This window comes from Theropithecus gelada, chromosome 18 (assembly GCF_003255815.1).
Source record: "Theropithecus gelada isolate Dixy chromosome 18, Tgel_1.0, whole genome shotgun sequence".
Lineage (NCBI taxonomy): Eukaryota > Metazoa > Chordata > Mammalia > Primates > Cercopithecidae > Theropithecus > Theropithecus gelada.
Window position 1 is genome coordinate 72,297,736 of NC_037686.1, and position 22,520 is coordinate 72,320,255.

General features: G+C 52.6%; 1 protein-coding gene across 3 annotated transcripts in view; it reads right to left on the bottom strand.

Moving 5' to 3' along the window:
- PQLC1 (PQ loop repeat containing 1) overlaps window positions 1–12,337 on the bottom strand; it is a 47,858-nt gene extending 35,521 nt beyond the window's left edge. For all 3 annotated transcript variants that reach the window (XM_025365604.1, XM_025365603.1, XM_025365602.1), the window contains exons 1-2: window positions 12,061–12,337; window positions 4,623–4,756 (exon numbers count right to left, since the gene is read on the bottom strand). In XM_025365604.1, the coding sequence (XP_025221389.1) occupies window positions 4,623–4,756; window positions 12,061–12,263 (337 nt within the window). In that variant the 5' untranslated portion in view covers window positions 12,264–12,337. The remainder of the gene's footprint in view (window positions 1–4,622; window positions 4,757–12,060) is intronic.
- Window positions 12,338–22,520: the final 10,183 nt, after the last annotated feature.

Here is a 22,520-nt window from a genome sequence, read left to right on the forward strand (position 1 = left end):
TTTTTAGTAGAGACGGGGTTTCACCGTGTTAGCCAGGATGGTCTCGATCTCCTGACCTCGTGATCCGCCCGTCTCGGCCTCCCAAAGTGCTGGGATTACAGGCTTGAGCCACCGCGCCCGGCCTCTTTTATATTAACTTTCAAACTGAATTTGTGACCTTCAAAACTTAAAATCCCTATAAAAGATAGCTGGAAAACATTTACACTTTTATTTCATTAGGTCGTCTGACTATCCATGAGCACAGTGAAATGTAGTGATTCAAATGTTTCCTCATAAGTTATTTTCACGTCCTCATCAGTCTGCCAAGAATTGTGCCTCCCAAGGCCCATGGTCCCCCTTGGCATGTCCTCACCCTTAGGGCGAGGCTCAAGAATGTGCTTGGCAAAAGTAATAATTGACAAATGGGATCTAATTAAACTAAAGAGCTTCTGCATAGCAAAAGAAACTATCAACAGAGCAAACAGACAACCTACAGATGGGAGAAAATTTTTGCAAACTACACGTCTGACAAAGGTCTAATATCCAGCAACTATAAAGAACTTAAGTTTACAAGAAAAACACGAATAACCCATTAAAAAGTGGGCAAAGGACATGAACACTTTTCAAAAGAAGACATACATGCGGCCAAAAGCATATGAAAAAAAGCTCAACGTCACTGATCATTAGAGAAATACAAATCAAAACCACAATGAGATGCCATCTCACACCAGTCAGAATGGCTGTTAATAAAATGTCAAAAAAAAATAACAGATGCTGGTGAGATTGTGAAGAAAATGGAACAAGTATATACTGTTGGTGGGAGTGTAAATTAGTTCGACCATTGCAGAAGACGGTATGGTGATTCCTCAAAGACCAGAAATACCATTCAACCCAACAATCCCATTACTGGGTATAAACCCCAGGAATATAAATCATTCTATTATAGACACACGCACATGTATGTTCACTGCAGCACCATTCACACTAGCAAAGACTTGGAATTAACCTAAATGCCCATCAATGAAAATCATCTAGACTTTCTTCTGGATGAAGAAAATGTGGTACATGTACACCACGGAATACTACGCAGCCACAAAAAAGAACAAGATCATATCCTTTAGAGGAACATGGATGGAGCTGCAGGTCATCATCCTTAGCAAACTAACACGGGAACAGAAAACCAAATGCCGCGTGTTCTCACATGTAAGTGGGAGCTAAATGATGAGGACACATGGACACGTAGAGGGGAACAGCAGCCACTAGGGCCTGTCAGAGCGTGGAGAGCAGGAGGAGGGAGAGGACCAGGAAAAATAACCAATGGGTACTAGGCTTAATACCTGGATGATGAAATCATCTGTACACTGGCCGGGTGCGGTGGCTCACGCCTGTAATGCCAGCATTTTGGGAGGTCAAGGTGGGTGGATCCCACTTGAGGTCAGGAGTTCAGGAGTTAGGGAAATAATCTGTACACCAAACCCCCGTGACAAGCAATTTACCTATATAAGAAACCTGCACATGTACCCCTGAACTTAAAAGCTTGGAAAAAAAAAGAAAAGAAAAGAAAAACAGAACATGTTCAGAGCCAACAACCTTCCCTTCAAGGTGACGCCGGAAGACGAGGCTGGCCACCTTGCCTGGCACGGGGCCGTGCTGCAGGAGCTACAGATCGGGTGGCCAGAAGCCAGAGCTTTCAGTATGAACTTCAGCAATGTTCCTGCCTTGCCCTCCCCTCTCCTGGCAGATGAGAGGACACGAGCTCACACCTTTCATCAAGACGCCCTGTAGGAACAGGTCTGGGCCTGTTCACCAAGAGGACATGGACATGCATAAACTCAAACTGGACTCCAATATTAAGAGTGCTACAGATGTAAATCTCAAGAATTCTTAAACACACACAGCTACACCTCAGGACACAGAGTTCAGGAGTGGATTTCCCACCTGAAGTCATTTGGGGCCCAGGAGTCATGCAGCTTGGTTCTCAGTCCTCCCCAAGGGGAGGGCAGGCACAGGGCACCCAGGCTGACCCCAGGAGCCCAGCCCTCATCCCCTCACAGCAGCCCTGGACTGCTTCCCAAATACTCCAGGCCTTGAGGAAAGGGTGCCCCAGCTTCCTATCGCCTCTGTAACACGGTACCACAAACGTGGCAGCCACAACGCAGGCTGATTATCTTAATTCTGGAAGCCAGAGGCCCAACGGTCTCCTGGACTAAAACCAAGGCTGTGTCTCCTACTCATTCAAGCATGGGCAGAACTCAGCTCCCTGGGGCTGGGGACTCTGCTGCCTGTAAAGCGACGGCCGACCCATGGCAGAGAGCCGGGCCCTCAGCTCCAGCACCTGACCATCTCGTCTGCGGCCCTTGTCACGTCTGAGGACCCCTGGAATTAGGTGAGGCCACCGGATAATCCAGGACCAGCTCCCCCTCAAGAGTCTCTCTGCCATGTACAGTAGCACGTCATAGGTTCCCAGGATCAGGGCATGGATGTCTCTCGGGGCCATTATTCTGCCCACCCACGGAGGGTGTTTAAAATTCGGATTCCAGGCCTAGCTCTGGAAACAGGGACCCACGTTTTTAACTCATCCTGGGTAACCAGAAGGGAAGTACTCCTTTGGAAGAAGTGACACAGAATGCCAGGCATCCACCATCCCACTCCCTTCTTATCCAACGCTCCTCTGATGAGACGAGAGTGCACCTGCTGGTAAAATGAACGTGGGTGGGGAGCTTACGATGCCGCTTCTAGGGGTGTCCCAGTGTTCCAACATACATTCACATTAAACTGCATGCTGGCTGCACTGCCTAGACACTCACAACCTGCCATTCTCTGGGACCTCGTGTCAGCCCACCTTCAACAAGGTCACAAGGTCTGGCCTCATGTCCAGAGCCCGAGGGCAGCAGAAACACCCAGCAATGCATTGGGCATCTTAGGCACAAACTGTTCTCTCGGCTGGCTGGCCCTCCCACAGTGAGAACATTCCTGTTCCAAGTTAAATATCGAGGTTCAAAGGGGCAGGGAACACGCCACGAGGAGCTCAGCTCCAGAGAAGGAGCAAAGCCTTGCAGGGAGCAAGACCGAGTCACCTAAACCAAAATGTAAAACCACACTCCTCATCTCGTGGGGAATCCGGACGGTTCTTAAAAGCCTGCTTTCTGCCAGGCGCGGTGGCTCACGCCTGTAATCCCAGCACTTTGGGAGGCCGAGGTGGGCAGATCACGAGGTCAGGAGATCGAGACAATCCTGGCTAACATGGTGAAACCCCCGTCTCTACTAAAAATACAAAAAATTAGCTGGGCATGGTGGCGGGCACCTGTAGTCCCAGCTACTCGGGAGGCTGAGGCAGGAGAATGGCAGGAACCTGGGAGGCGGAGCTTGCAGTGGGCCAAGATCGCGCCACTCACTCCAGCCTGGGCAACAGAGCAAAGACTCCATCTAAAAAAAAAAAAAAAAACAGCCTGCTTTCTAGGCAAGATCTGTGGTATCGTCAGCACCATCTCTGGTGTAATTTCAAACCCAAATCACAATAGGAGGGAACACAGCAGAGACTCAGAGGAGAGGAGAACGGAGTGAATGGGAAGAAAGAACAGAACAAAAAAAAGACTCTGGTGCTCATCTCGCGGCCACAATGACACTATCTGGCCCAGGTCACGCTGGCTGGAGGCTGGTCGGGTTTCTACAGAGGTTGAAAGCAGCACACATTCATCTCAGTCTAGAAACAGGAGCAGACAAAAAGGGAGAGGTGGGATCCTCTCCAACAGGAAGAACCAGTGATCGGGAATAGAAACAGGGACACAACTCCCCGGCAAGACCTCAAATCCACAGAAGCCCCAAACTAAACAAACTCTGAGGGAAACACTTTTCTCCAAGCGACAGCTGAGATCAGCCTCTCTCTCAGCCAAAGAGAGCACCATCTTCGACTGAGAAATCAGAAGAAAAACAAAAGGAAGGATTTAACCCTCCTGCACACAAGAAGCCTGCCAGCCTGCATGTTCAAAGAGGGTTCAGACTGAACAAACTGTGCAAAAGGCAAACACTGGAAGAAGTCTTTTCTATTTTCTAAGCCACCAAAGGTTAAGGAGTCATGTGTGCTAAGCATGTGCTAAGCATGTAATTGGTCGTGCCCGGCTGTCAACTCGGCAGTGTGCATACCCTGCCCGTGTGCTCCGGATAAAGGGGTTGCCTGACCCTGCGGGGTGACTCTGGGTCTGTTTAACAAGGTCTGTGAGAAAGGCCCTGGCTAAGGTAGCCCGTGAGTCACAGCCAAACTGAAAAGGTGTGTTTTGTGTACAGGCCACGCACACAGAGACGAAACGCCTGACCCAGCACCGTCTGACCTGATGCAGCCAGGCACAGATGAGCACTTCTTGTTCGGACACACAAACTGTCTGGGACGGCGCTCCAAGAATGTGAAGCTGTTAAGGCCTCACCCAACTTCCAGTGAAGAAATCATTATCTTGAATTGTTTCAAGTTATAAACTGTTTAACTAAAGTCACTTAACACACTGAAAACACTATCAGTTGAAGATAACAGCACCACTTGGCGAAATGAAAGCTGCTTGGATCAGGACAGATTAGAGTGGCTTTTGTTTCACCAGAGTCACCTTCGCCCTGATTCCCTGGGACTTTATTCCAAAGCGCCGGCCACCAACCTGCAAAGGAGCGGCGCCTGGCGTTGAGCTCGTTGGCCACACGGACCTCGGTGCACAGCTTCAGCATCAGCAGCATGGTCAGGATCATGATGGCGCTCTGCCACAGCAGTGGGGACTCAAAGCGCCTTCCAAACCTGCGGGAGAGACGCTGTGTCAGGAGAGGGCCCACCCACGCCACCTCTCCCAGTCCCGAACTCGCAGCGGGAGACCCATGTCAGGAGGGAGGCCCACCCACGCTGCCCCTCCCAGTCCTGAACCTGCAGCAGGAGAGACCTGGGTCAGGCCCACCCACGCCGCCTCTCCCTGTCCCGAACCTGCAGCAGGAAAGACCTGGGTCAGGAGGGAGGCCCACCCACGCCGCCTCTCCTGGTCCCGCACCTGCAGCAGGAAAGACCTGGGTCAGGAGGGAGGCCCACCCACGCCGCCTCTCCTGGTCCCGAACCTGCAGCGGGAGACACCTGGGTCAGGGGGGAGGCCCACCCACGCTGCCTCTCCCAGTTCCGAACCGCAGCGGGAAAGACCCGGGTCAGGAGGGAGGCCCACCCACGCTGCCTCTCCCAGTTCCGAACCGCAGCGGGAAAGACCCGGGTCAGGAGGGAGGCCCACCCACGCTGCCTCTCCTGGTCCCGAACCTGCAGCGGGAAAGACCCTGTGTCAGGAGGCAGACCCATCCATGCTGCCTCTCCCGGTCCCGAACCTGCAGCGGGAAAGACCCGGGTCAGGAGGGAGGCCCATCTACTCTACCTCTCCCAGGCCCCAAGCGGCATCCCGGGGAAGGAGCCCAGTTGGTGAACACCAGAGTGACCAGGCAACTGTTGCCCATCTCCCAGACTCCAGGTGGGGTGCGGCTCCAGTGAGGGGCCATAAGACCCCCACACAGCCTGACTCGGGACCCCTCAGCACATCTGGCCCTCCCCAGAACCAGTGGCCCAGGCACTGGTACCCGGGTCTGGTGGTCCTGAGTCCCCCTCCCACAGCTCAGCTCAGGTGCCCCAGGCCCTCCCTGCAGCCTCGGGGCTGCCACCAGGCAAGAAGCCCAGTTTCTAGCTCACAGCAGCCCTGCTTCCTGCCTGTGGAAGGCTGGGTCAGTGTGCAGAGCAGCAGCTGGGCCAGACACGGAATTTCCACACACTCCCACAGGAGAGGAGAAGGCAGCCACGGGTCTGTACCACCCCCGCCCCCAGGCCTCCCTGGCCCCGTGCTCCCCTAGCTGCAGGCTCCCAGGCCTTCTTGCTGACTTCTGACCAGGGTTGAGCATCTCATCAGCTCAGCCATGAGCCTCTGCAGGGCAGAACCACAGGCCAATGACTGGCAGGCCCTATGGTCTCCCCATCTCCCAGAGTCACCACAGAGCTGGGACACGGGCCTGCAGAGCCACCATCTCCAAGGCTGGGCTGTGTGTGGCACGCACTCATGGAAAGACCCAGCTCTGACCCTCCCTGACTGTCCCAGGGCGGGAATCTCAATCAGCCTGCAGTTTGGACTGAAGGGAATTTTCTTTTTTTTTTTTTTTTTTTTGAGACGGAGTCTCGCTCTGTTACCCAGGCTGGAGTGCAGTGGCCGGATCTCAGCTCACTGCAAGCTCCGCCTCCCAGGTTTACGCCATTCTCCTGCCTCAGCCTCCCGAGTAGCTGGGACTACAGGCGCCCGCCACCACGCCCGGCTAGTTTTTTGTATTTTTTTAGTAGAGACGGGGTTTCACCGTGTTAGCCAGGATGGTCTCGATCTCCTGACCTCGTGATCTGCCTGTCTCGGCCTCCCAAAGTGCTGGGATTACAGGCTTGAGCCACCGCGCCCGGCCCTGAAGGGAATTTTCAATACTTGAATTGGCCGCCACCATGTCAAAGTCAGGAGGTCCTACATAACAGCCTAATTTCCCAACTTCTGAAAAACTGGAAGACTCAGCAACAACCACCACAGCCCCCACCTCTCTCTAGCTCTCATGCAGCTGGGCAGCCCTCTTAACACCCCCTTACCAACACAAAGCAGAAGGGGGAACCCCAGAGCCCCCTTAGCACCCCCTTATCAACACAGAACAGGAGTAGGGGGAACCCCGCAGCCCCCTTAGCAGGTGAGCCAGCCCAGCAGGTGAGAAGGTGCCACTTGCAGGTGAGGCTCCCACAGCAACCTGGAAAGAGCCACAGACATTCTCCTGGGAGGACAGGGAGCCAGGATGCAGTCCTCAGAGGGTGGCCATGCTGATTCCCTCTGTGCTGGCTCCAGAGACCAAGGCCCTTCCTTCCCTGTCTCCTGGGAGCTCCTCAGCAGAGGGAGTGGCTGCCTGAGGTCACAGAGACTCGGGGAGCAGACGGAAGGGTAGAGAAAACAGCAGCCCAGGCCCAGGGTGGACAGGGGGCCAGGCAGGCAGGCAGACAAGCTGCACCTCCAGGAATATCACCCAGGTCAGCAGGGGCCACCACGGTCCCCTTGCCTCACTGGATGCTTCCCTAGGAAGCCTCCAAGAAACGCACAAGGCGAGACAAAGAGGCAAAGGGAGGAAGGGAGGGTGGTGGGACCGGGGATAGAGGATGGTCAGCGGGAAAGAGGCAGCTTGAAAGGGGGTTTTCTGGGCCTGAGGCACAGGTCGGGGGAGCAGGGACGCTGTATGAGCAGGAGTGCAGGGCGCATGGGCACTCTGCCCACAGGCTGGTTCCAGCCCCCACACCGGCCCCCTCCAGGCCTTGGCCTCTGCACTGTTACGGTATATTATACAGCACAGATCGCAACCCCCAAGGCTGGAGAATACAGCCAAGCTCACAGTCACTTCCAGGGCTGTTCTCCACTGGCTACCAAGTGGCCTGGGTGCCGGTCAACTCACCCACAGCGACCTGAGGCTGAGGAGGTGACACTGGGCAGGCATCTAAAATAGGCCAGTGCCCTGGGACACATAGAGGCTGCTTCACACCACGTTCACCTCCAGCAATGAGGCTGCACGTGAGCCATTCTGGCCACTCTGCATGAAAGGCCACCTGCGTTTTTTAAATGTTCAACAGACGCAATGAATGACCAGACAGACAAAGGAGGATGCGAGCGAATCAAGGTTTGAGCTTCCCCATAATCCACACATCAAAAATCAAATCTAGAGGAACTCGATATGCACAGCAAAGAATAAGGACCTTTGAAACCAAGTGAGAGGGTACCCGGAGGTGAACAGTGAACTAATAGGGTGAAGACAAAGAAAAACACAAAATTTCAAAAAGCACAGTGTTCCACAGAAGACGCACAAGGAACAAAACGAAAACGAAACAAAATCCAGCAGCATTAGTAATTTTAAAAGCTAATTAAGGCCGGGCGCGGTGGCTCAAGCCTGTAATCCCAGCACTGTGGGAGGCCGAGACGGGCGGATCATGAGGTCAGGAGATCGAGACCATCTTGGCTAACACGGTGAAACCCCGTCTCTACTAAAAAATACAAAAAAACTAGCCGGGCGAGGTGGCGGGCGCCTGTAGTCCCAGCTACTCGGGAGGCTGAGGCAGGGAACTGCTTGAACCCAGGAGGCGGAGGTTGCAGCGAGCCAAGATTGCGCCGGAGGCAGAGGTTGCAGTGAGCCGAGATTGTGCCACTGCACTCCAGCCTGGGTAACAGGGCGAGACTCTGGTCTAAAAAAAAAAAATCCAGCAAAAGAGAAGCTTTGTAGCTTTGTGTCTTCTCTTAGGCACCACTAAAGCTATCACCCTCAGTAACAAAATGTTATGACCTGTCTGATACAATGTTTTCATTCCTCCATCTCAGAGTGCTCCAGCCTGGGTCCTACTGTGGATGGAGCTGAGGCTCCCAGGGCCCTGCAGCCCAGTGTGGCCTGATCCCTGCCTGGCCTCTCCGCTTTTCCTCCACATACTCACAGCCAGCAAACACTAGCTATGAGGCACCATTTAGCCCTTCTCCTGGCTGCTGCTCCAACGTGCCAAACCCTGCACACTGGCATTACGCAGTGTCATCTGCTGAATGCTGGTTTCACAAAATGGTAGTAACGACTATAAGAAACAAAAACGTGAGTGACCTATATTTCAGAATCCCTGGGTTTGTACTGTTAAAGCAGCCCCTGCAGGACTGCAGAGCCCCATATGCCATGTACCCCTAATCCCCAATGGGGGGCTGCCCAGAGGGACTGGAGCTCTGAGGACCATGCCCCAGTACCTTTGGAAGCGTGAGGATTCTAACTCCACCCCTGTGCTGGCGGACCCCGGCCTCTTCTCACAGGACCCCCCTTCTCACCAGAGCCTGGCCCCTTCTCACTGGACCCCCAGACCCTTCTCACCAGAGCCTGCCCTAGCCCCACCTCTGCTCTCCCCCCCCCCCCCCCCATCCCCCTCTCACCGGAGCCCAGCCCAGCCCCACCTCTGCTTTCCTGCCCCCACCACTCCCATTCCAAACACTGAGTGTGTGTGCGCATGTGTGGAGCTGGGGTTGTGTGTGATGCATCCCGCGTGTCACTTCCGCTAAAGCACAAACCCTCTGCCCTACAAACCATGAAATCAAAGAGGCTGTGAACCTACAAAGCCTGGAGAGGGGAAGCCAGGAGTGGGGGTCACAAGAGGCTCCCAAGAGAGAAACAGAAGGGGTCATCATCCCCCTCTGCACAGCAGGACCTGGGGACCGGGTGGGCACAGAGGATGTGCCTGTGTGGAGTGCAGAGAAGGCACATTCTCAGGCACATTCTCAGGCTGGAGGGATGCCCAGCAGGGACCAGCACCCTCTGCTCTCCCCGCTTTCATCCCACCGACTTCTGGGACACGCTGGGGCCCTGTGTGTGCACTCGGTGGTCACACAAGCCATGCATGACCACGACAGCCCAGGTTATTGATTCTATGAAGAGACCCATGGACAAAGTTCAGAATTCCCTGGAAGGCTGCCCTGTGCTCCACCAAGAGCTCAAGTGTCTCTCGAAGGCCTGTAAGCAAGTACTCCCACCCCAGCTTCAAACCTCTACGTCAAGTGCCAGTTAGGTCATGAGGCAGCGACAAGATGGCACCAGGAAACTGGGTTAATCTCTGACTTCCCCAAACCAGATACTGAGATGGACATTAGATAGATTCTTTTCTTTCTTTTTTTTGAGACAGGGTCTCTCTCTCTTTGGTCAGACTGGAGTACAGCTCACGGCAGCCTCGAATTCCTGGGCTTAAGTGATCCTCCTGTCACAGCCTCCCAAGTAGCTAGGACTACAGGTAATGCCACCACACCTAAGCTAATGTTTCAAATGTTTTGTAGAGATGGGGTCTTGCTATGTTGCGCTGGCTGGTCTTGAACTCCTGGCCTCAAGTGATCCTCCCACCCTGACCTCCGAAAGTGCTGGAATTACAGGAGTGGGCCACCGTGCCCAACCTAATTTATTTTCTTTTAGCAACTTGGGACTATGAGCATACTGGGGGTGGGGGAGATCCTCTAAGTAGAACTTTTTTCCCATATGGTTATCCACCCTCAGGCAATTTTCCTCCATTATTTTGGAGAAAATTTATTCTATAACCCTAAAGGTAATTCTATAACCCTAAATTTATTCTATAACCCTAAAAATGCTCCTTCACCACATACACATGTGAGCTGGGGCTGTAGCAGGTGGCCTGCCAACCAGCATCTCCCCAACTCCCACAACGTGCACTCAAAATATTCAACAGCATTAGACAATTAGAAACCTACTTCCCAGTCAACCTTATGTTCACTGAGGCCACTGCAGCACCGCCAGCCACTGTCTCCACAGCAGGCGATGGGAAAGAATGAAGCAGTCTCCAAAATGAGCCCCCTGACCCTCCCTCAGATGCAGCCCGGCCCAGAGACAAACCTTGAGACATGACTCGGACCCAAAATCCCCCTCCGAGATCGCTGCAGGGGACAAACGTCCCTGCCTCAGAGACAACTCTGGGGAAGAGGCAGCCAACCCACTCGCTCACCTAAAAATCCCTGGCAAAGGCAAAACTAACACCCAGGGACACGTGGACCAACGGCTGCCCACGGCCAGGGCTGGGATGAAGGCTGTGGAGCAGGGAGCACCCCAGTTCATGAACACAGGGGACACCCCAGCATCAGAACTCATCAAATGGACACGAAAGGGGTGCATTTGATGGAATGCAAATCACACCTTAACAAGGTTGACTTAAAAACAGGCGGGCCAGGTGTGGTGGCTCCCGCTTGTAATCCCAACACTTTGGGAGGTCGAGGTGGGTGGATCACGAGGTCAAGAGATCGAGACCATCCTGGTCAACATGGTGACCATCGTATCTACTAAAAATACAAAAATTACCTGGGTACAGCAGCGGGAGCCTGTAGTCCCAGCTACTCAGGAGGCTGAGGCAGGAGAATCACTTGAACCCAGGAGGCAGAGGTTGCAGTGAGCCGAGATTGTACCACTGCACTCCAGCCTGACAAGAGTGTAAGACTCTGTCTCAAAAAAAACACAAAAAACAAAAAACTAACAGGCAAAGAAGCAGGTACATGATTACTCAGTGACCAGAGTCAGAAGCAGAGTTCTTGACACCAGCTGCCTAGACTCCTTCTCTCCACCCCTCCACCAGGCCCTCTTCATGGGAAGAGCAGCAGACACCTTCCAATCTACATGGACAGAGAGGCTGGGATCACCCGGAATAAAGAAAAATTCCAGACGTTTTTGGCCTTAGAATGCAGCTGTGAGACCTCTTCATTTTCTCCAAAAACTCATTCTCCCAATTATGTCTGGCTTCAACAACTGTTAAAATTAATTTCAATTTCCTCAGCCTAACGCAAATACAAAGAGGAAGTTGGCCTGAGAGGAACAAGACAGTCTCTCGAGAACGTGACTTCCTATTTAAATAAGGCAGCCCAGGCGCCGTGGCTCAGCCTGTAGTCCCAGCACTTTCAGAGGCCCAGTGGGGAAGAATGCTTGAGGCCAGGAGTTCGAGACTAGCCTGGGCAACATAGTGAAACCCCCCGTCTCTACAAAAAATACAAAAAAACAATTAGCCGGGTGTGGTGGTGCACCTGTGGTCCCAGCTACTTGGGAGGCTGAGGTGGGAGGATCACCCAAGCCCAGGAACGTGGAGGCTGCAGTAAGCTGTCATCACATCATGCACTTCAGCCTGGACCACAGAGCAAGACCCTTTCTCAAAACAATAAAGAAAAACGACACAACATGAGAAAGGCGGGCAGGAACGGCTCCTCTCTGCAGGCAGGCCTAGGCCATTGCCCAGCAGAGAGGTCCCTGCTAAGCACCCGTGCGGGGCATTATGCGAGAAGGCAGATCTGGAGATTTTCTCTGAGATTCTATTCTCCAATCCCACCGTTTCTCTGGAAAAAATAATCTCACCCTAAGAAGTGACTCGCCTGCAGCCACGTACCCCATCGACGGCAGAGCAGGACGCTGGCCAGCCAGGAGGTGTGGACCCTGCCGCTCCCCCGGACTCAACCAGAAACTCCAAAGGAGAAACCCTCTTCTCCGAGCGCAGCCCAGGAAAGCAAACCCCCAACTTACCAGAAGAGTATCCGCAAAATGTTGGCCACCAGCAGCACCAGGCACACGTAGGTGGAGAACCCGTCGGCGTTCTGCGTCCTGCGGATGTCCCGGTACTGCGGGACGTAGGGCACCACCCCTCCGAAGACCATGGCCGCGGCCGCGCCCCAGGACACCAACTGGTGCAGTGGCACCAGAAGCCAGTCCAGGCCCTCGGCCTCCATCGCAGCGCCCGCCTGGCCGAGGCTGTCACCGGCTCCGCGCCCCGCGGGCCACCGGCCGCCTGCTCATCGCCGAGCCTGCGGGGAGCGGGGAGCGGCTGGAGTCCCGCCAGGGAGGCTGGGCCGGCGCGCAGGGACCCGACCCGACCCGACCCGCGCCGGCCGCAGGACCCGAGGCAGAGCGTGGGCGACCGTGGGCGACCGGGGCGCGGGGGTGTCTGGGGGTCCCGAGACGCACCCGGCGGGGGCTGGGGAGGGTTCCCAGGGTCGGGGTCGAGGACGGGCGCAGCCCCTGGTGTCACCGCCCGAGTGCGCTTAGCCGGCGGGAGTCCACGCGCGTCCCGGGATGGGGTCGGGGGAGGGGGCTCAGGGCCCAGGATGGGGCGCACGGCTCGTGGGAGGGGGCGCCGGGCCGGTGACCCACAGGACCAAGCCGGGGGACTGGGGGCAGCGGCCAACTGCCCCGGCCCCGCGTCCTCGGCCGCCCTAGGCCGCCCCGCGAGGACCCCGCGCCGCCCCCGCGTTCCTTACCTGCGCCCCTAGCCCAGCGCCCTGCGCCCCGCGCCCCGCGCCCCGCGTCCCCGCGTCCCCGCGCCGCTTAACCGCGCGCGTCTCAGCGTCCGTCCGCTCCGGCGCCGGGAAACCCCGCCCCGCGGCGTCACAATGCCGGGCCCCGCCCACGCCGGAGCTGTCGGGCGGCGCCGCCGGGTCCTAGAGCGCGCGGGGTGGGGTTGGCCGAGGCGGGGCCGGGAGCCGGGGCTGTGGGGGCGGCGGGGGAGCGTGGCTTCTCCCGGCCGGTCGGGAAATACCAGCCGGGCGGGGCCGGCCCCTCAGGCCTGGCGCCCACATGGACCCGTCTCCAGCGTGAACCCGCCTCCAGCTGTCCCGGCGCGCGGCCATCCCAGCGGAGGGCGTGGTCCCGGCGGGCGGGGGCTGCAGGGTCCGGACGTTCCCGTCGTGCGTGTCCTGAACGCGGGCGCCCGGGGACGAGTCTCGTCCAGCTCCGTCCTGACCCAGGAGCCCCGGGCACCCGGTGGGAGTTCGCAGCGCCCGGGGGCGGCCAGGGTCTCGGGAAACGTAGCGCCCCGCGCGGATCTCCGCTCCGATGCAAGCGCCCGGCGAGCAGATGCTCCGGGGCCGTCACCGTGGCCGTTGTCATCATCGTGGTTGTGGCCGTGGCCGCTGTCGCTGAAGAAACGCGGGGCGACCTTCCCCCACCCCCGTGCAGTTCTCAGGGCTGAACCGTTGGGCGCCTATTTGCAGAAAAGGCAGCTCCTGAGCCTCAAGACAGACTCCGAGGCCAGGCGTGTGCGGAGCCTGGGCCCTGCTGCCGGCCTCGCAGGCCGAGCCAATCGGAGCCCCGCACCCACCCGCAGGGAGCTGCCCTCGCCCGGGACCCTCTTGGCCCGCGCGGGTGAGGACTGAAGGGCGAGGGGCGCGTGGATGAGGGGCGCGCGGGTGAGGGGTGAGGGGGCGCGGGTGAGGGGTGAGGGGCGCGCGGGAAAGGGGGAGGGGCGCTCGGGGGAGGGGCGAGGGGCGCTCGGGGGTGGGGCGAGGGGCGCGCGGGTGAAGGGGGGACGCGCGGGTGAGGGGCGCGGGGGTGAGGGGTGGGGGGCGCGCGGGTGAGGGGGGAGGGACGCGCGGGTGAGGGATGAGGGGCGAACGAGTGACGGGTGGGTGGGTGTAGGGTGAGGGCCGCGTGGATGAGGGCCGCGAGGGTGTGAGGCGAGGGGTGCACGGGTAAGGGGCAAGGTTGAGGGGTCCACGCTCAGGGTTGCTTCCCCTCCAGCAGCGGCCTCTTCTCCACGAGCCTGGCTCTCTGCCCCCTGCCTGCCTGGTTTTGTGGGGGATCATAGGACAGTTACCACCTAACTAGGAGCAAGTCTCCGACAATCGAAACAGGCTGCTCCCTCCTTGCGCCCCCAGGCTGGCGTTGGGACTTCTTTAGAGCCAGCCCTGCGGAGCCCCAGCACCAGGAAGGTAGAGGGTAGTAAAAGGCACAGCAGGAAGCCTGGGAGAGAAAAAGCAGCTGCCTCTGCTCAGCCGCGCCCTTCCGCGAGCCCTGGAGCCTTTGGGATCTTCCGTCCTCTCTGCCCTGGAGGTTGGAGTAAGCTCCCGGCTTCCTTGACCCTCACTGGAGCACTGGGGTCCCAGACGCTGGCCTCGGTTATCCTAAATCCAGAGGCTGTGGAGGCAAATTGTGCAGCCTGGGGCCTGGAGCTGCATCTGTCAGGGCCTCCAGGAGCCTGGCTCAGTGGACAAAGTCTGGCATGCTTGGACCTCACTCCACAGGCCTCACCCCTCAGAGGCACCCCGAAAGGTGAGTTGACCGCAGAGTGAGTTTGTACCTTTTCGAGCACCACCTGTCTGGAGTCCACCCCAGTCTACATCAGCCAATCACAGCTCATTGCAGGTACTGCGCTTGTCACATAGCTTCCTACAAACAAACCCACCAAGCCATGCACAGCTGGAAAATGGCCCTTATAAAGCCATGAAGTCTTAATCCAGGCAACCTGTAAATATTACCTCGTACGGGAAAACAGTATTTTTTTTTTCGGATGTCATTAAGGATCTTGAGATAGAGAGATTGTCCTGGATTATCCGAGTGGGTCCTAAACACTGTGGCTCACACCTGTAATCCCAGCACTTTGGGAGCCTGAGTTGGGTAAATCTCTTGAACCCAGGAGTTCGATACCAGCCTGAGCAACATGGCAAGACCTCATCTCTACAAAAGATAGAAAAATTATCTGGGCATGGTGGTGTGCACCTGTAGTCCCAGCTACTCCTGAGGTGGAAGGATTGCTTGAGCCCAGGAGGTTGAGGCTGCAGTGAGCCAGGATCGCACCACTGCACTCTAACCTAGGTGACAAAGTGAGACCCTATCTCAAAAATAATTAAATAAATACAACAGAGACAGGGTCTCTGTGTTGGCCAGGCTGGTCTTGAACTCCTGGCCTCAAGCGACCCTCCTGCCTTGGCCTCTCAAAGTGCTGGGATGACAGGCATGAGCCAGCATGCCTGGCCACATGCATCTTTGTAAGAGGGAGGCAGAAGGAAATGTGGTGCCACACAGAAGAGAGGGCCATGGGAAGATGGAGCAGAGATGAAGATGGGGCCCTGAAAGTGGACCTGATGCAATCACAAGCCAAGTAACGCGGGAGCCACCAGAGGCGCCAGAAACAAGGAACAGATTCTCTCCAGGAGCCATGCGAGGGAGCCTGGACCTGCCAATGCCTTAATTTCAGCCCATTAAAAGTGATTTTGGACTTCTGGCTTCCAGAGCTGTGAAGGAATAAACTTCCGCTGTTGTAAAAGCCACTTAGCTTGTGGTCATTTGTTACAGGAGCCAATGAGAGACTGACAAGATCAGAGCTGTGCCTCATGCTTTCCAGGCTCAGCTCATGAGAAACAGTCACTGGGATGGCCCCATGCAGAGGAGGGTATCACATAGGAGCATGAATACCTCAGGGAACCACCTAAGCAGTTGCCTAACACATGGTGCTTATAAAAGGAAAAGCAAGCAAAGCAACCTTGTTCTGAGAGCTGGGACATCAGAGGAAGACTGGAGCCCCTGTGTCTCACTCAGCCTATTTATTTTTATTTCATTTATTTATTTAATAGAGACAGGGTCTCACTATGTTGGCCAGGTTGGTCTTTGAACTCCTGATTTCAAATCATCCTCTCACCTAGGCCTCCCAAAGTGCTGGGATTACAGGAGTGAGCCACTGTGCCGGTCACGCACCCCATTTTTTTAAGGAAACCTGTACAGAAGGTGGATTGGAAGTCACGCTTTAGGAGCCTGGCTCTGAAGTTCCACAGCTTCAACTGGTGTCATGTGACGTGCTTGGCAGTCACCACTCCCATGCTTACAGCAAAGAATAGCAGGGCGCGTGGCAAACCAGCAGCCTTTCATGGGCCCATCAGAGAACTGAGGCTGCCAGGCAAACTGGCACCCTGCTCTGAAGAGACAGGCACATCCAGGGAGACAGCACCTGAGAGCTGCTCACCCAAAGCAGAAACTCCTGGATAGACTGGCTTTAGCGGAAAGATTAGACAACGTGCAAGACTAGATAGGTAATGTCAGCAGAGAGATGGAAACAATAATAATCAAAAAAACATGCTAGAAGTCAAAAACACACTAACAGAAATAAAGAATGCTCATTAATTGACTAGATAGAATAAAGGAAAGAATCAGTGAATATGAAGATAAATCAACAGAAGCTTCCCAAACTGAAATGCAAGGAGAAAAGGGGATGGAAAAAAAAAATCAACTGATCTAGTTTGAGCGTGTGTCCCCACCAATCTCATGTTGAGTTATAATCATCAGTTCTCGAGGTGGGGCTTGGCAGGGGGTGTTTGCATCATGGGGGCGGGTCCCTCATGAATGGCTTGCGCCATCCCTTCAGTCTCTTGGTGATGAGTAAGCTCTCACTCTGAGTTCATGTGAGAACTGTTTTTTGTTTTTGTTTTTGTTTTGAGATGGAGTCTCGTTCTATTACCCCAACTGGAGTGCAGTGGTATAGTCTCATCTTACTGCAACCTCCGCCTCCTGGGTTTAAGTGATTCTTGTGCCTCAGTCTCCCAAGTAGCTGGGATTACAGGCGTGCGCCACTATGCCCAGCTAATTTATTGTATTTTTAGTAGATATGGGGTTTCACCATGTTGACCAGGCTGGTCTCGAACTCCTTACCTCATGATCCACCCACCTCGGCCTCCCAAAGTGCTGCAATTATAGGCATGAGCCACCGTGCCCACCCTGTTTTTTTTTTAAGTGTGTGGCACCTACCCACCCCCTCACTCTCTCTTGCTCCTGCTTTCACCCTGTGAAATGCCTGCTCCCACTTCGCCTTCCGCCATGAGTAAAAGTTCCCTGATGCCCCCAAGAAGCTGAGCAAATGCTGGTGCCATGCTGGTATGGCCTGCAAGAACTGTGAGCCAATCAAATCTCTTTACAAATTATTCTGTCTCAGGTATTTCTTTATAGCAATGCAAGAACAGCCTAATACACCAACAGAAGACACCACCCAAGAACAACATCGAAGGATATGACTGGCACAATGGGAGAATCAGAAGGAGGAAAGAGAAGAAGGGACAGGAGAAATGGTGGAATGGTGTGAATGTCCCCAAATTAATGACAGACACCAAACCATACATCCAGGAAACATACAGAACATCCATCAGAACAAATAACGAAAAACATAAAGCGAAACAAAAACAAAAACCACACCTAGGCTTGTCACATTCAAACTGAATAAACCTGCCTGACTGAACCCCCATCCACCAGCCACAGCTACACCTCTGACTAGACAAGAGACAGATTTCAGTAACTCTCCTGGTAAGAGACCACTGACCATGGCTGGTCCTGGCTGGTTTACAAAGTCTGTGCACCAAGTGCCTTTGGGTCTTAGAAAGACCTTTTGATGTATAGGGCCTAACTATAATACATTTAAATGTTACATCTCCACCACAAAGTGAACATGTGTTATATGATACATACGGCAGAACTGCCTTCATGAATATTCATAGCTCCTCCTGTAACCTGTTGAATAAGTATGTTTAGCCAACCCAGTCAGCATAAAGCTCCTGCCCCATCCTCTCCTCTGAAGGGCCTGTGTCTGGTCTGGTGGGATGTCCACCTTGCAAGTTGTTTAAGAAATAGTCTCCTTTTCTAAATGCAGTGTTGTGTGATTTTTTAAGTTAACAAGAGGAATATGAATAAAAATGACAGTAGACTTCTTGTTAGAAATCATGCAGATAAGAAAAGGGTGGGGTGAAATCTTTAAAGTGTTGCAATTGAAAAAAAAAAAAAATCTGCCCACCTGGAATTCTATATCGCAAAAGTATCCTTAAGGTGCAGGAAAAATAAATACTTTCTCAGAAAAACAAAAACTGAAGGAATGTATTGCCAGTAGACCTGCCCTGTGAGAAATATTAGAGAAGAGACAAGGAAGATGATACAGGTCAGAAGCTTAGATCTACATCAGGAAAGGAAAACCATCAGAGGAAAAATAAATGAGAATTAATGTCTCTTGTTTTCCTTATTATTATTATTATTTTTTTTTTTTTTTTTGAGACAGAGTTTTGCTCTTGTTGCCCAGGCTGGAGTGCAATGGCACGATCTCGGCTCACTGCAACTTCTGCCTCCCGGGTTCAAGCAATTCTGCCTCAGCTTCCTGAGTAGCTGGGATTACAAGCGCCTGCCACCACACCCAGCTTATTTTTTGTATTTTTAGTAGAGACGGGGGTTTTGTTGACCAGGCTGCTCTCGAACTCCTGACCTCAGGTAATCCACCTGTCTCAGTCTCCCAGAGTGCTGGGATTACAGGCGTGAGCCACCTCGTTATTCTTAATTGATCTAAAGACAACCGTTTAAAGTCATAAAGTAACAATGTACTGGGTGATTACAGCTTGTGGACAAGTGAATGACAGCAATGCCACAAAGGACAGTGGGAGGAGCCGGGACTTTTCTGGTGTAAAATACCTCCATTGTGCTGCCCTGCCTACCACGAGTATAAAGCTATATCCCACAGCTTAAGCCACTTGGTCACACACTGAAACCTCTGGGCAGCCTTAAAACCACAAATGGTGAAGTGCCCAGGCCCACCCGCAGAGCACTGATAAAGGGGGCTGTGCCAGTCAGGGAGGCCTTTTAAGCCCTCCCCAGAAGTTCTGATGTGTAGCCATATTTGAGAGCCACTATTTTAAAATTCACACACCCACAAAAGCTACACAGTACAGGAGGTCCTCATTACCCACAATCATGGCTTCTTGGAAAGACCATTTACTCAAACAGGACCAGAATTGCATAGTAAATAATGGGATTAGAAAATGGTTGATATTGCATTAACAAGGAAAATTAAACTTATGAAAATACTGCAATTATTTTAGAATAAATAAAACAGCAAGCCAGGTGCAGTGGCTCACGCCTATAATCCCAAGACTTTGGGAGGCTCAGGTGGGTGGATCTCTTGAGCCTAGGAATTCAAGACCAGCCCGGTCAACATAGTGAGACCCCATCTCTACTAAAAATACAAAAATTAATGGGGTACAGTGGTGTGCATCTGTAGTCCCAGCTACTCAGGGGTCTGAGGTGGGAGGATCACCTCAGCCCAGGAGGTCAAGGCTGCAGTGAGTCGTGATTGTGCCATCACACTCCAGCCTGGGCAGCAAAGCAAGACCCTGTCTCAAAAAAACAAAGGGGCAACAGTCTCTACTCAGATCTGTATACCCAACTCTATACCCAAAAGAACTCCTTTTATATAACTTTTAAATAAAACTTTTGAAACACAAAAGAGAGTAACACAATGAAATGCATGTATCCATCAACCAGCATCAATAACTATAAAAGAGCTCTTTTAATGAGTACAAAATAAAAACTGAACAGTTTAATTGGCAGCATTTCTCCCTTTCTTGGTAATAACAGTGCACCCTAAAATCAGCAGCATCTTAGATTTAAGGCCTTAGTAACAAGGCCATTCACACTGGATTCGAGGGGCATCTGGGCACCTCCATGGGCACTCATGCTTCATAAAAGACAGCTGCATCCTACACTTGGTTGAACTGGGATGTTTTCAACTACCCAAAATAAAACTGGTTTTCTAATTTAAAGCTTTGTTTCATATCTACATTCTGCTCTTGTGGTCAGCATCTTTGCTCTCGTAATCAGCTATTTCAGTCTTACCCAGACTGTTTTCTTCCCAATTGTCTGTCCTCACACCAGGGAAACACTGGCTAATTTCTATAACTTCAGAATACACATTAATATTCTTGAATATTTAGATTCCTGTGGTCAATTATTCATCCTGGGCTAGTGCTCAGCAGTTTCTCTTTTGTCAGTTCATGCGCCACCCAGGTGGCATACACTGAGGAAGGCACAATTTCTATATTTATCCTAAGCCAAACATGAGCAGGAAAACAGAGAGCTATTCTAAAAATAATTTTATCGGGTCAAAAAGAAACAACTGCTCGGCCGATCTGGCCGATGACTCCTCCAGTAGCTGTGAAATCAAGAATGCACGTCATTTTCTTGCTGTGTTCCTAAGGCAGAAGAGACCACTTTGAAGACCCGCAGTCCACATCGGCATTGCAGAGTTTGAGCAGAGCAGGCGTGGTCCTCTGGCTTCAGTGCCTCCAGCTGCAGATGGGAGCTGTCTCACTGGCCTGGCCACCTTATTGTTAGGGTTGGTCTCCAGCTTCTAAATAAGGGATAGACAAGATTGATTCGTAATTTTCAAAAGTGAGAATTGAGATTATTCCATCAACAGAATTAGAGGGTTTAGAGAAATTGAGAAAGTTAGAAAATAAACTTGGTAATATATACTTGTATCCTTGATATTTATTAATCATCATCAAAGTGTGAAAGGAAGACTCCTCAAATAAGTCTTTTTTAGATAGAAATCATTCTTAAACATAGCGGGGGCCAGGCACGGTGGCTCATTCCTGTAATCCCAGCACTCTGAGAGACCGAGGCAGGTGGATCACTTGAGGTCAGGAGTTCGAGATGTGCCTGGGCAGCATGGCGAAACCCTGTCTCTACTAAAAATATAAAAATTAGCTAGGCATGGTGGTGGGTATCTGTAGTCCCAGCTACTTGGGAGGCAGAGACAGGAGGATAGCTTGAACCTGGGAGGCAGAGGTTGTAGTGAGCCAAGATTGTACCACCATACTCCAGCCTGGGCAACAGAGCAAGACTCCACCTCAAAAAAAAATCATTCTTAAACATAGGACAACTGTCTAAATATTGATGGACAATGTCTTACAAATATATTTTACTTTTGTTTTTATTAAACTTGTATTATATGCAATGAAAATAAAGATTGCAATTCAACAAACTCAATCTGTTGTGCTGCAGGATTTTTTTCCCTTAAGCCTAGTTCCTGAAATTTAATGTTCATAAACTGAGTTAGTTTCTTTCTTTCTTTCTTTTTTTCTTTCTTTCTCTTCTTTTTCCCTTCCTTCCTTCTTTCTCTTTCTTTCTCTCCCTCCTTCCTTCCTTTCTTTCCCCTTCCTTCCTTCCTTCTTTCGTTCCTTCCTTTCTTTTTCCTTCCCTCCCTCCCTCCTTTCCTTCCTTCCTTCCTTCCTTCCTTCCTTCCTTCCTTCCTTCCTTCTCTTTCTTTCTTCTCTCTCTCTTCTTTTCGTTTCTTTCTCTTGCTGTGTCTTCTAGGCTAGAGTGCAGTGGTGCCATCTCAGCTCACGGCAACCTGCGCCTTCCAGGTTCAAGAGATTCTCATACCTCAGCTCTGAAGGCTGCGACCATGCCCAGTTAATTTTTTTTTAATTTTTTTTTTTTTTTAGTAGAGACAGGGTTTCACCATGTTGCCCAGGCTGGCTTTGAACTCCTGAGGTCAAGCAGTCCACTTGCCTCAGCCTCTCAAAGTACTGGGATTACAGGCATGAGCCACCGTGGCTGGCACAAACTGAGTTTCTCGATTCTCACTTCCATATCAATGGATTTGTCTTCCACACAGACAGGACTAATAATCTGATCCCTAACCAGGCATAGTAGGTGAAAACACAGCCAGGTGCTAGGTGTGGAATGGCAGGTCTTGTTTCTCCAGCAGAGGCTGGGATCTCAGGGTTACCAGAGCTTCCGAGTAGGTTTCCATTGGACCAAAGAGATCTTGGTTGAGAAAGATCAAACGTATGCTAAAAAATACAATGGGAGAGGGAAAGAAAATCAAGGGTTTTCCAGGACCTGGAATTCTTAGCCTAGGGTCTTTGATTATTTATTTATGAGACAAGGCCTGGAGTACCAGCTGGAGTGCAGTGGCAAGATCACGGCTCACTACAGCCTCTGCACTCCTGGGCTCCAGCGATCTTCCTGTCCCAGCCCCCAAAGTGCTGGGATTACAGACGTGAGCCACCGTGCCCAGCCTTAGCCTCGGAATTGAAGCTGGGAAGATGTACATCAAAAAACAATTATTGTGGTTAAATATACACAATGTGAAATTTACCATTTTAACTATTTTTCAGTCTGTGGTTTTGTGGCATTAGGTACATTCACACTGCTGTGCAACATCACCATCACCATCTCCAGGTAGTTTTCATTTTCCCAAACTGAAGTTCGGTGAATGCCCCATTAAACACCAACTCCCCACCCTACCCCCATACCTAGGCTGGCAGCCGGCATTCTACTTCCTGTGTTTTTTGTTTTTGTTTTAGAGACAGGGTCTTGCTCTGTCACCCAGGCTGGACTGCAGTGGTGCGATTATAATTCACTGCATCTTTGAACTCCTGGGCTCAAGCAATCCTCCAGCCTCT